The 12,921-nt window shown below is 44.8% G+C and overlaps 1 protein-coding gene across 1 annotated transcript; it reads left to right on the top strand.

Moving 5' to 3' along the window:
• Positions 1 to 670: 670 nt before the first annotated feature.
• LOC123027388 (5-hydroxytryptamine receptor 5B-like) lies at positions 671 to 12,910 on the top strand. The gene is made up of 2 exons (XM_044438233.1): positions 671 to 1,741; positions 9,763 to 12,910. Exons 1-2 carry the CDS (start codon positions 989 to 991, stop codon positions 10,090 to 10,092), a joined length of 1,083 nt encoding a protein of 360 aa, XP_044294168.1. The 5' UTR covers positions 671 to 988; the 3' UTR covers positions 10,093 to 12,910.
• The last annotated feature ends 11 nt before the right edge of the window (positions 12,911 to 12,921 follow it).

The following is a 12,921-nucleotide window of genomic DNA, read 5'->3' as shown; positions in this document are numbered from 1 at the left end:
AACTGCCCTTTCTTCGCAGTTTTTCTAACTCAGAAATGCTCTGCTTCATGTGTGTTGACCAGAACTTTGCTCAATATTCTAAGACTGGTCACACCAAAGAGCTGAGTAAGAGGAATAAGAACTGGGCAGTTTTATTTTTGATTCCTTTCCTAATTCTAGCCTGTAAAGCTGAAGTATACGGTTGTTACCACTTAAAATGAGATGTTAAAAGAATATGTTGGCAGTCATAGGGGTGTAATAAAACAAAACAAACCTTGATTTCTGGAGGGGTGGGGTTGAGGGAGGCATTCCCTCTCCAAAAACGGCGGTAGTACCAATTTTGTTTCGTATGTGCATTATAGAAACCCCTCCCCGCCCCCAGAAAGAAACCAAGCCCCTAACCATGGATGATTACTTCTATCAGACTGTTCACGCCTCAGTAAGAGTGGACCGGGGACACAACTTTTTCCTCCACCTGTGAGAGAGAAAGCCCTGATTTTAGTGGAGATGTCGCCATTATAGTAACAGAAGTGGGCGCACGTGTTGTGAAGTAATTAGGTGGAAAGTTTAGAAGCAGCTGCTGTGATTTCCTGGCTTGTCTGGCAGAGTGTCGGTTTCCTGGCCGCATTCCCAGACGCGACAGAAGAAAACCGACATCGTCGACAGCTCGCCAGGACCCTCTTCGCCCTCTCGCCCGGCGGCAGCGCAAGCACAGCCGTCCCGCTCGCAGCAGCAGCAGCAGCACGTGACGGGAGCGGGGCGACTTTTTCCAGGCGGCCGTCGCTGGCGCTGTGCTCGGCCGCGGGAGGCACCGGGCGAGCTGCCCGCGGACTGGACTTTCAAAAGCAGTTCCTGCAACGGGGGCGGCGGCGGTGGGTGGCGTGCTTTGGGCTGCAGGACAGAAGGCCGTTTCGAGGGGGCTCCGCCTTGCTCTGCCCCCCCCCCCCCCCCAGCTGCCTGGGGGCTTCATGCGCGCAGCGGTGAGAGCGCCTCTTCCCGCCCGCTGGCCATGTCGCTGAACGCCTCGGCAGCGGAGGGCAACCGCTCCTTGCCGTCGTCGGCGTCGGGGGGCTGCGGCGGCCCCGCAGGAGGAGGGGGCGGCGGCGGCGAGGACGAGCCCTTCTCCCTCCTGAGCCTGCTGGCGCTGAGCCTGCTGGCGCTGCTGACGGTGGCCACGTTCGTGTGGAACCTGCTGGTGCTGCTGACCATCGCGCGCGTGAAGACGTTCCACCGCGTGCCGCACAACCTGGTGGCCTCCGCGGCCGCGGCCGACGTGCTGGTGGCGGCGCTGGTCATGCCGCTCAGCCTGGCCAAGGAGCTGTCGCCCGGGCGGCGCTGGCGGCTGGGCCGCGAGCTGTGCCACGTGTGGGTCTCCTGCGATGTGCTGTGCTGCACGGCCAGCATCTGGAGCGTCACCGCCATCGCGCTGGACCGCTACTGGTCCGTCACGCGGCACCTGCAGTACACGCTGCGCGCCCGCTGGCGCGCCTCCGGCGTCATGATCGGCGTGGCCTGGGCGCTGTCGGCGCTCATCGCGCTGGCGCCGCTCCTGGGCTGGGGCGAGAGCGCGTACGGCGCCGAGCAGCAGCGCTGCCAGGTCAGCCAGGAGCCCTCTTACACCGTCTTCTCCACCTGCGGCGCCTTCTACCTGCCCCTCGGCGTGGTGCTGTTTGTCTACTGGAAGATCTACCGGGCAGCCAAGTTCCGCATCGGGGGGCGCGGCAGGAGCAACGCCGTCGCGCCCCTCCCGGAAACTGGCCAGGTAAACGGGCAGCCGCGGGGATGATGGGCGGGGTGGCTGCACTGGCCTCGGTGTCGCTCGCCCCCAGGAGTTAGGCGCAGCCGAGAGGGGCAAGCCGAGTACCGGCCGAGAAGTTTAGCAGAGCTGGCGGCTGTACCTAACGTTAGCACTGCTTAGCCGTAGACCCACCGAAATGAATGGGATTTAACACTGACCTTAATTTTAGCCAGTACGTAATTCCAAAATAAAGGCCCAGCTGCCTGTTGTTGAGCATTTCTCAAGGGAGAGATTTCTTGGGTTTTAACTTGAGCCAAGGCAAGCATTGACCTTGTTTTCAGTGTCAGATCATAGCCCCTGAATGTAGCACCTTATAAAAACAATAAAGCATGTGAAGGAAGCAGGTAGCCACAACTTCCCCAATGAATCTGGGGGTGGGTGGGGGGATTGCTGATGGTTTACAAGTGTGAATTATAAAGGGAAAGAGGCAAAAGAGCTAGAATTAAGAGGGAGGTGTGGAAAAGTGAACAGGTACTTTATTGTAGAGGTATTGCTTAATCCATCAAGCTTCACTTTATGCCCTTGGAGTCCCTTTGATCCAAAGTATGTGGGGCCAAGTAAAATTACATAGTGATGTTCTGGAACATCATGAAAAAAATCATACTACATCTTGAGATATTCCAGGTCTGTTGAACTTAAGCACGCTTAAGGACAGATGAAATGGACTCTGACTTTGATTAGAAATACTGTATAAGGATAGATGCTTAAGGACGAAGTGCTTGGGAGCATCTCGCTGTGATGTGGCAGGGGATTGGGTAGTTCTGTGATAAGAATTGCAAAGGCCAGGCCAAGCCCGGCCCCCACATCAGGGATGGAAGATAGGCCGGTTGGACATTAGCTGGCTGCTATGATGGAGCTGTCCCGGACATAACATTATGCATATGTGAATGAGCATACAATATATTTATTTATTAAAAGCTTTTCTAGCCCATCCTCTGCTGGCGTCTTGGAACGGCTTACAAAAATGAGTAGAATAAAACAATCACCACAGCATCCAACAATTGAAATACTAAAACCCCAGTTAAAATCAATCAAACATTAAAATAACAGGAAAATAAAAAGTTTTTGCCTGATGCCAAAAAGAATATAATGTCGGCACCAGGCAACCCTCCCTGGGAAGTGTATTCCACAGTTGGGGTACCATCACAGAGAAGGCTCTCTTCCAGGTGCTCTACTTCAAGGGGGCTCCCGAAGCAGGACCTCCACCTCAGACCTCAGGGGGCGGGAGGGCGAAGGCGTGCCTTCAGGTATCCCGGACCCAAGCTGTTTAGGACTTTATAGGTCATCACCACACCTTAAATTGGGCCTGGACTTGAATTGGCAGCCAGTGTAACTGATGGAGGACCAGTATTATATGTGAAAACCGACTGGTCCCCATTAACATCCTGGCAGCTCTGTTCTGAACCAATTGAAGTATCTGGACCATCTTCAAGGGCAGTCCCATGTAGAACACGTTACAATAGTCCAGCCAGGAAGTTACCAGAGAGTGGGTCACCATTGCAAGTCAATGCCCATCCAGGAAAGGCCACAGTTGGTGGATCAGCCAAAGCTGAAGGAAAGTGCTCCTCGCCACCACTGCCACCTGGGACTCCAGGTCAAGGAGCACTCCCAAACTGCAAATAATATACCAGGTATGCTGCCTTCTTCTGTGCTTTACCAACAAAATCCAACTTTAAGTTATACTCATTATCTAAAGAAGACATCCTACATACAAAATATTCATTAGTGCTTACATCTGTTTTAAGATGAGCCCCCCTCCAAAGTTTTGTGTTTTCTTTTGTCTGCTGACACAACAGCATTTAAAAAATGAAAATTATTTCATGCAACTATAATTAGACCTTATGTAGGTTTAGTCAGAAGTAAATTCTATCATGTTCAGTTGGACTTCCCCACATAAGTGTATATTAAAATGCAGCTCCCGTGTACTTGTCTACTCAGAAGTAAGTTGCATTAATTGAGTAAATGTGAAAATTGCTTCCCCACCCAATCTGGGGCTGATGAAACAGCCCAAACCAGAGTATTTACAGGAATGTCTTCTGCATGTTACCTGCTTGGTCTCTTTGGCAGCTTTCAGAGACTCCTGTCAGTGCTCCCGCCAATGGAAACTGGACTGGTACTCCATGACAGGGCCTTCTCACTGGTGGCACCACCCCACTTATGGAATGAATTCCCCAAAACATTATCCTAATGTCTGCATTGTTATCTTTTTGGTTTCAGTTTTAATGACAGCTATGCAGACTCTCTCATAGGCCTGGTTCAAAATGTACTTTAATGCATTGGATTGTAGTGACTTTGAGATAATTTAAAACTGTCTTTCCCAACATTGCCCTGAATATTTTTGGAGTATATGTCCCATCAGCCCCAGTCAGCATGGCCAATGGTCAGAATGCTGGAAGTTGTAATCCAAAACTCCTAAGGCATTAGGTCAGGGTAGCCTGATTAAAAACATCTTGAATGAACCAGATCGCACTGCTGTTGTCCTTTATGTTATAACTCACATTGAAAGCTAGCCTCTCTTGAGTGAATATATACAGTTTAGGCACAATCTTATGTGCATCTAGACAGTATTACAAGCTGAGGAATGCTGGGAGTTGTAAATTTCTGTCAAAACATACGGATTTAATAATTGTGTCCTTAAAATACTAAATAACAGAATGCATAAATATTTTTTCACACATATCTCTTCTTTTCTCCTGCACTAATTTCGTGACATATTAACAACCATTTAAACCATGGGTTTATTTATTATATTTATATCCTGTCTTTTTTCCTTCCAAGGTACTCAAGGTGGCTTGCATAACTCTCCTCCTCCTCTTAAGCTTATCTTCACAGCAGCAGTCCTGTGAAGTAGGTTGGGCTGAGAGTCTGTGACTGGCCCAAAGTCACCCAGTGAGCTCCGTGGCTTGAGTAGGGACTAGAACTCGGACTTCCCGAGTCCCAGCCCCACACTCTTAACTGCTCCGCCTCACTGTCCCATTGCGTTCCTTTGTGTGTGGGTTCAGAAAGGTCAACCCCTGTATCTCTCAGATTCAGCAACTGCTTTATTCATCTAGTCTTCATCATTCTCTTAGATGGAGCTGGTCTCTATGCATGCAGCTTGCAGGTAGGACCAAAGCAGAGAAGGTTACAGGAATTAACACTGCATGTTACCTAAAGGAGAAGAGGGCTTTTGAAGGAGGTAAGAAGAGCTCTGCTAGATCAGGGAGTTCCTTTAGTGCAGCCTTTCCCAACGTGGTGTCCTCCAGATGTGTTGTACGACAACTCTCAGCAATGCTGTAGGCAGTGTAGCATATGTGGAAGGGACTAGGTTGGGAATAGGGGTTAGGAATAAGACAGAATAGTGTCTAGACCAAACAGCATCCTACAGTTCTCTGCATGTAAAGGCACATTCACCCAGTAATTTGTGCCAGACATTTCATATCGGACAATAAAGCCAGTGCTGGTGAAAGCAGAGATAACATTCTCCTTGACATGACACATTCCTCATTGCTTGCTGTTCCAATTCGTGCATGATCTCTACTGCTTTCAGCACAGCTTCTTTGGATTATCTTGCTATTAACAACTTTGATGGATTCCAGGTTGAAATTACCCACATAAATGTTTGTGTCTCCTTTGTGTGCCAAATCCATTTGTTTCCTTATACATCAAACCACAACCTCCTCTGTTTCCTGCTTATGGGTTTAAATTCTTCTGAACCTATTTCTCAAGCATCAACCTATGATTTTTGTTTGTTAGGCTGCTTTAGCCAAACTCAGGCTTTCTGCATTACACAGATAAGGACATGGGGACCTACTCCCTGCTCTGCCAGATAACTGATGTGAGCAAGCAAAACTGGGTCATACCAGGGTCTTGGGAAGAATCTGGCCCAGTTTTACTGGTGGAACTAAGCACACAGATAGTTTGGAAGAAGTACTTCCCATTGCTTCAGGAATGGGCCTTTTATATTTTAGAATAACAGACATTTAATGATAGGATATAATTCTGAACCTGTGCGTTTCACCACTGCTTTGCATACAGCAACAGTCTTCAAAAAGATGACCTTTTAAAGCTTTTAGGAGTGTATTACCTCTGTTCTAGTTCAGCATCTCAGTTTGCTGAAAGTTACCTCTCTAGTCATGAATATATACCAAATACTTTGCTAAAGAATCCTATACCATTTCTCTGGGAGTAAACCACACTGAACACGATGGGACTTACTTCTGAGTAGACATGTATATGATTGCATTGTAGCTAGATCTTTTAAGAAGAGTAAAAAAGAATGCATGTGGAAGTGAGATATAGAAGTGAATACACAGAAGGTAGAGGTCTGATGTCTTGCTTTTATAGCCAACAGCTAAGCCTGCAGGAGGAAAATCTCTATATTTCTTAAAGCAAATTTCCCCATCATTTCAGAAATTGTAATAATGCTTTTTTTAAAAAAAATCCTATAATTGTCACATTTAGTTTACAGAAGTTTGATCATTGTCTGCAGCAGTAATAAGATCAAACCTGAGAAAATCTGAATATGTAGGAAGTGTTTTAGACAGCTGATCATGGAGAAAACGTACTTTGTGGGCATACTCTTCACAAAATTCAAAGGATATCCTGATGAGTCTTGTACCAAGAACACAGGCTTAAATAGAGATGTGAAAATTGCAGGCACTCCATTGCCCAGCAAAATTTTATTCGCCTAGTAATTTGAAATACTGATTCAGCTTCATGCAAGCTGAATATGCTGTGTAGTCCAAATAGAATAATGATTTTATTATTTATTAGGAATTCAAAGTAGAAAATAGTACAAAATTGTTATGTAGAAAACATTGATGTGATTTTCTAACACTTGAGTGAACTTACAAAGTGTCATTTTCAGACTAGCTTGGTTTCTATCCCCTAAGCTGCTTCATGTCTCATGTCCCATTTCCCCACCCTTTAAATCAGCTAGTTCAGCTAGCCTGAGAGTCTGTTTCCAAGTTCATTTTGACTGTATTTGACTGGGGTCCTGTATTTGACTGGAGCAGGACTGTAGTAAAGTCCTTACATTCATGAACCCCCAAGACAGGTCTACACAGAAATATCTGTGGTGTGCTGGTCCCATGCTCATAGGTCTATGCCAGGGCAATGAGTGTGCTGCTCCAGGCTTTCGGAGCACAGCTCTGGGAAGACTCCCACTTCCAAACTTCTGACAGGAGATCCCACAGCAATAGTCCAGAGTGTCCACAGACTCTACCACATTTGTATCTTTTTATGTACATATACCAGGACTTTGCTGTCCTTCCCTGACCTTACATGGTAGAGCAAACCAAAATGTTGCTACAGTGGCCCAGAAAGGTCCTATCCCTTGTTTCCAGAAGGGGAAATATAGTCAGGTAGTTTCCTTCTCTCCCCCCCACCTCTGCATGTCAAAAGGTTTGAAGCACTGACCAACTTAGGAAGAACATTTGGCTGTACCTACCCTGAGCAACAGTTGTGGTTGAGTGCCAGTGTCAAATTCTTCATGTATTTTTTTTAACACTGCACTTACATGTATATCCCTCCATCTTCCCTTTTGCAAGGAACCAAGATGGTTTGCAACTTTCTCTCCCTTCCCATTTTATCCTCCCAACAACCCTGTGAGGAAGATTAGACAGAGAGTCAGTGTCTGGCACAAAGTCACCCAACTGAACTTCATGTCCAAGGGGGGACTAGAACCTGGAGCTCCCCAGTCACACTGCAACATGCGAACCTCCATGCCATGGTGGCTGTCCCTCTTCTGTCAAATTCACGTTGGAACTAAAGAATCTAAGCACCTGATAGATTGGTGGACATTACCAATAACTGTGGGCAGTGCTGGTGTTAAATGTGCCTACTAAAACAGTTCTTGGAGGCCACAGTCAAAACGAGACACCACAGTCAAGGCAAATTTATTTATTTATTTATTTATTTAAACATTCATATGCCGCCCCATTCGCCGAAGCCTCGGGGCGGCTTACAACATAATAAAAATTACAAAGTCACAATATAAAATAACAATATAAAAGAAATAACAATATAAAAGAAATACACAAGACAGTACCTGTGCTGTGGGGAATACAAATGTACAGAATATTCAAGATGCGTTCGTTTGTTCTAAGCTTTTTATATGCCCTTTAGCCAAAAGACTCCTGCAGTTAAGTAGGAGAGTCCCTGCCAGTAGGTGCACGATCATTAAAGGGCACATACAAAGGAAAAGGAGAAGAGGGTGTGGAACATCCATTCTGATGAATGAGAGTTGCCTTTAGCTGCCACCCAGAGGGGAGCTGGGGCTGCTCTCCTCTTAGCATGCTAGAGGGGTCCTTTAGCCATCAAGAAGGTTGCACGAAGGTTGCATACAAATGGAGAACAGAGCTGGTCTCCTACAAATGCACCCTTGAGATAGGCAGAGCAACATTGAATGCCCATTATGGTCTCACTTCAGTGGGAGTGTGAACAGCTCTTTGTTTTATTCTTCAAAGGCTGGTTACTGAAACAAGTTGAGGATGGACAGCAGAAAGATACTATTCCAATCAAAACAGTTCCATATATAAAGGTACTTTATGCAGAGAGATTTGTACCATGCCTGCTATCAGTAAAAAGGGCACTCGGGGTGATCACCAATAACATGCAGAACTATAAAATGAATGCAACCTAAAGACCCTCTTAGTTGTGGTCTTTAGGAATAAAAAAAGACCACACTGCTGGAATAAAAAGGACGGCAGAGAAGAAGTCTTCACTGTTCACCCAGTAAAGTTTCATACACTGAAACTAAGATACGTCCAAGAGTTTGTTCTCATAACAGGGATGTTGCAGGGATGTTGGAGAAATCTTCACTGGATTCAGGTGAGGTCAGAATGCTCGAAATGGCCAGGGACCAGTGTGGCATAGTGGCTAGATGTTGGGCTGTGTCTTGGGAGAGCCAGGTTCTAGCCTTCACTCAGCCATGAAGCCCACTGGATGACTGAGCCTGCCATGGACTCTTTGCCAAAGCTTTCTCACAGGGAAGCTGTGAGGATTAAAAGCAGAGGAGGAAGAGGATTGTGCAAGTCTCTCTCTCTCTCTCTCTCTCTCTCTCTCTCTCTCTCTCTCTCTCTCTCTCTCTCTCTCTCTCTCTCTCTCTCTCTCTCTCTCAGGAAAAAAAGGCAGAATATAAATAAAATGAATAAATTCAGCCTGTGGATTCTACAACTGAGTGGCTTTTTTGTGTATCATGTATATTACATAGGCTAGTAGAATGGTTTTGTTCACTTTGGTACAAGATTTGCATCAATGTAGACTTGCACAAATGCATTAACCTGCCTAAGTTACTGCACATTAGAGCTAATCCACATTAACTAATGTAGATTAGAGTATTTGCATAAATGTGCGCTAGTGCTAACGTAAATTAGCATGTAGATTTTAAAAATCCAGTTCCATCAATGGATGATGGAAAGACAGACATCTGATGATCTGCAAAACAGAATGGATTTTACAAATCTGCACATCGTATTTGTTAGAAGATAGTACTAAACTAATTATACTGACTTCTTCCTATACCAACTCAAATCAGAGTAGTAATCAAGTCATTTAGGGTACAGTTCAGTATGTTACCCATAGCACTCCAGACTTGGAGCATTATGGTTGTTGTTAGCTGCGAAGTTGTGTCTGACCCATTGTGACCCCATGGACTTGGAGCATTACCAGTATCCATTTAGACATGAGCATCCATGGGGCCTTGCAGTTTCATCTTCTGGAATTGGTTCATGATGCTGCTCCACATTATTTCCCAGTAGGAGTAGTAGGATAGGAGGTACTGGCTGTTTCTGGGATGCAAAATTCAACATAGAAGCCCACTTATTCCTTATTTAAATAGCTTTCTCTCCACTCTTCGGAGGTCTAGTTCATTCATAGTTTTCAAGCTCTCAAGTTTGGAGTTATGCACAAATGTTGTGTTGCCATTCTTAGCCAAAGATGATTATTATTTCTTTCAAAACAAACCTGTCTTGATAAGAATTCCTCTTTCCATTTATGTCAAGGTGAAAGAAGTTTCTCAGCCACAGATGGTGTTTACAGCTCGTCATGCGACTGTCACTTTTCAGACAGATGGAGAAACATGGAAGGAACAGAAAGAAAAAAAAGCTGCTATGATGGTTGGCATTTTAATTGGTGTGTTTGTACTTTGTTGGATTCCCTTCTTTGTCACAGAATTAATAAGCCCTCTCTGTTTCTGCACCATTGCACCTATCTGGAAAAGTATCTTCCTCTGGCTTGGCTACTCCAATTCTTTCTTCAATCCTCTCATTTATACAGCATTTAACAAAAATTACAACAATGCATTCAAGAACCTTTTTGTGAAACAGAGATAAAAGGCTGCAGAAAAGACAACTGCTATGTTTATTTTGCGCTACTGATATAACTTACGCAAGGTTTCTTTGATATGTGAAACAGAGCAAGATGCACACATGGAAATTAAAGCAATAACAGAAGTGCTTGAGGTATCAATCAATGAAGTTAATACAGCTCATTGCAATACAGAAACAGAAGCCTAGAATGTTTGTATGTGTGGATGGGTTGGAATTTAATAACTGCAAAGTCCTCCCCCACTTTTGGCTATGGAGGTGTTATGTAAATCCCAAACTCACAGTTTTCTGGCTTCGTTCCATTAAATCATTTTCAGACAAAAATACCATGTTTCTTGCTAGGTGAACAGTCACAACTTCAGCTTTTAATCTCATGAGTGGAAAATCACAGAGTTCCTGCTGCGTTGTATAACTTAACTGCTTCAGTCTCATGAGTATCCAGATGGCTGCTCCCATAATGACTCTGAGTAAAAAACTCAGTGACTGTTAGGATCTTAGAATTATTGGATTCATGTGGCAGAACCTCTTTTAGTTTAAGGTTGCAACAAAACCAAGGGAAGATCAGTAATGCAGAATGACCCAAGAAAGATGAATTTAATTCCCTGTAAGCATAAAAGACCCTGAAATCTAAGTTGTTTCAGGCTTACTTAACTTTTCTTAACTGGATATGCATACACAGAGTCACCATGTGTGTATCTCTCGGCCAGTTAATGCAACTCAACATTCTTATAAGCAAGGTCTCACTTCCCTGGAGATTAAATGTTGGCTTATTCTGGAATGATCATTTTACCTTTCTTTTAGTCTGCCTATTCAAGGATAGGAAAGCATATTGCATTAAATGAGCAGTAACTTGAGACCGTCAATTATAGGCTACTCTTTTTCAGAAAACTTATTGGCACTACATTCCTCTTCTAAAAGAGCACTCATTTGCATTTTGCACATTAAGTGGCTACCAGGCCGCGGAAAGTACATGCAGTCTTAGAACAAGCACACTTGTTTTGCTTTGCTTTTACTAAGGTAAGTGAGGTGATCTTTTTCTGTGAGCAAACGGCAGATTTGGGTTCTCCAAGGATTAATGGTGTAGCAATAAGCAAAAGTAATAAACATTCAGGTTTTGTCAATTTACTGAAGTAATGACTAAATAGATGGTGAATCTCCACCACAACCAGATGTAATACAAAGGGATCATAAACTGTGGAAGGGAAAGTAGGACATTTGTGTTTTGGAGTCCTAATCTCAGAAGCTAGTAATATGAAAGTTCTCTAACCTGACCATTGAACGATAGGTTTCCTGTATTTGAAAGAGTTCTGGTGCAGAACTTCAAGCTCAGAAGCCAGATCCAGCCCTCTTGGGGTGCTGGCTTGGTCCTCTGGGGTTGCTTAGATGCCCATGGCAGCTTCCCCACATCTGCTCCATTTTCTTCAGCCACCAATTGTTTGGTGGTTCCCAGCCTTTGTGCAGTTCTGTTCCCGTTCTCAGAAGGGGAAAGGCCTATCTGAAGGCTTTGTGACTGGAATGAAGAGCTTTAGGCTGCAATACGCTGGCATTTTAGTCCTGCATCCCTTTGCTCCCCTCACAACTCACTGTTAGAATGCCCTGCTGAAAGTTTTCAAGAAATGGAATGTGGTGTTAGAGCTACAAGAGGCGGCGTTCTGCCAATGGAGAGATGTACCCACAGACGCATGCAATACGCTGGCACTGTGGTGACCTCAACATAGGCAGCCTCCTTGTGCTGAGCTGGAGCGCATGGACCCACTGCAACATGCACACTAGTGGAATTGAGTGCACAGGACCTCTTGTGAACTGTATCGTTTTTTGGTGATTGTTGTACATAAGACCAGAGAGTGTCAGCTATTGGGTGGTATGATGATGCAACACCAGTGACATTAGGTAACACAATGGAATTCCCCAGAAAACATTGGCTGCAGTGCCTCCCCTCTCTCGCCCATCAGTGCCAGCTTCAAGGTTGGTCTTGCAAACTCAAAGCTTCAGCCTGTGTGGAAAACTCTGCACGAGCTCTAAGAAGTGAGGGTGCTCAGAATTCAGAGTCCCTGGTTCGACCTCAGAGCTCTTATCCAAGGTAGGAGCTGGAACTCTGACTTGCCATATGGCCATTTAGACAGTGAGATTGGGTCCTAAAGCTCACACTGCCAGTATCTAAGCATTAGTGAGGCATTTCCAGCTATTAGAATGGGAAAGGCTGTACAAAGGCCAAGATCCCACTAAATGAGGATTAGGAGGAAGAGGGTGGGGCAAGGGAATGGCCTGTAGACACCTCCATAAGCCTGCCTTTGGGTTCCTGCTATAGGATATCCCATTCCCCAGGTGCATAATTGGAAGTACCTTCTGTTTGATCACACGGCAATTTAGAGTCCATTCTTTCTGGTCGCAAAGCAGACAATGTGTTCGATGTAACTAATGTGGAGCGAGGCATCTATTGCCATTTGCACTTAGTCAGATTCTCATTGTGTGAGACCTCATATTTGAAACCAGTGAAACAGTAGATTTTGTAGAGGTATTTCTATTTGCTAAATCCATTTGTTTTGGCTGCTTGGACAAAATAAACTTCAAATCCCTTCCTAATCTTCATTTGAAACACACAGAGATACTCATAGTTTAGATCCTGAAGGAGCCATCCAATTCCAAAACAACAGCATGGAAGTTTCTGTGGAGAGTTGCAGGTGCCCTTAAGTGGCAGCTCATCATAGAGGTAGCAAAACTCCATTTTTGTATCCCTCACTCTTGATCAAGTGGTTTTGATTTTTATTGTCCAAAATGTTTCTGTAATGAATATTGTGTACATAAAAAGAAACTTGACTTAAAATGCTTTGTTTC

This window comes from Varanus komodoensis, unplaced genomic scaffold, assembly GCF_004798865.1.
Source record: "Varanus komodoensis strain SLA01 unplaced genomic scaffold, ASM479886v1 scaffold32, whole genome shotgun sequence".
NCBI lineage: Eukaryota > Metazoa > Chordata > Lepidosauria > Squamata > Varanidae > Varanus > Varanus komodoensis.
This window is presented reverse-complemented; position numbering and strand designations above follow the sequence as displayed.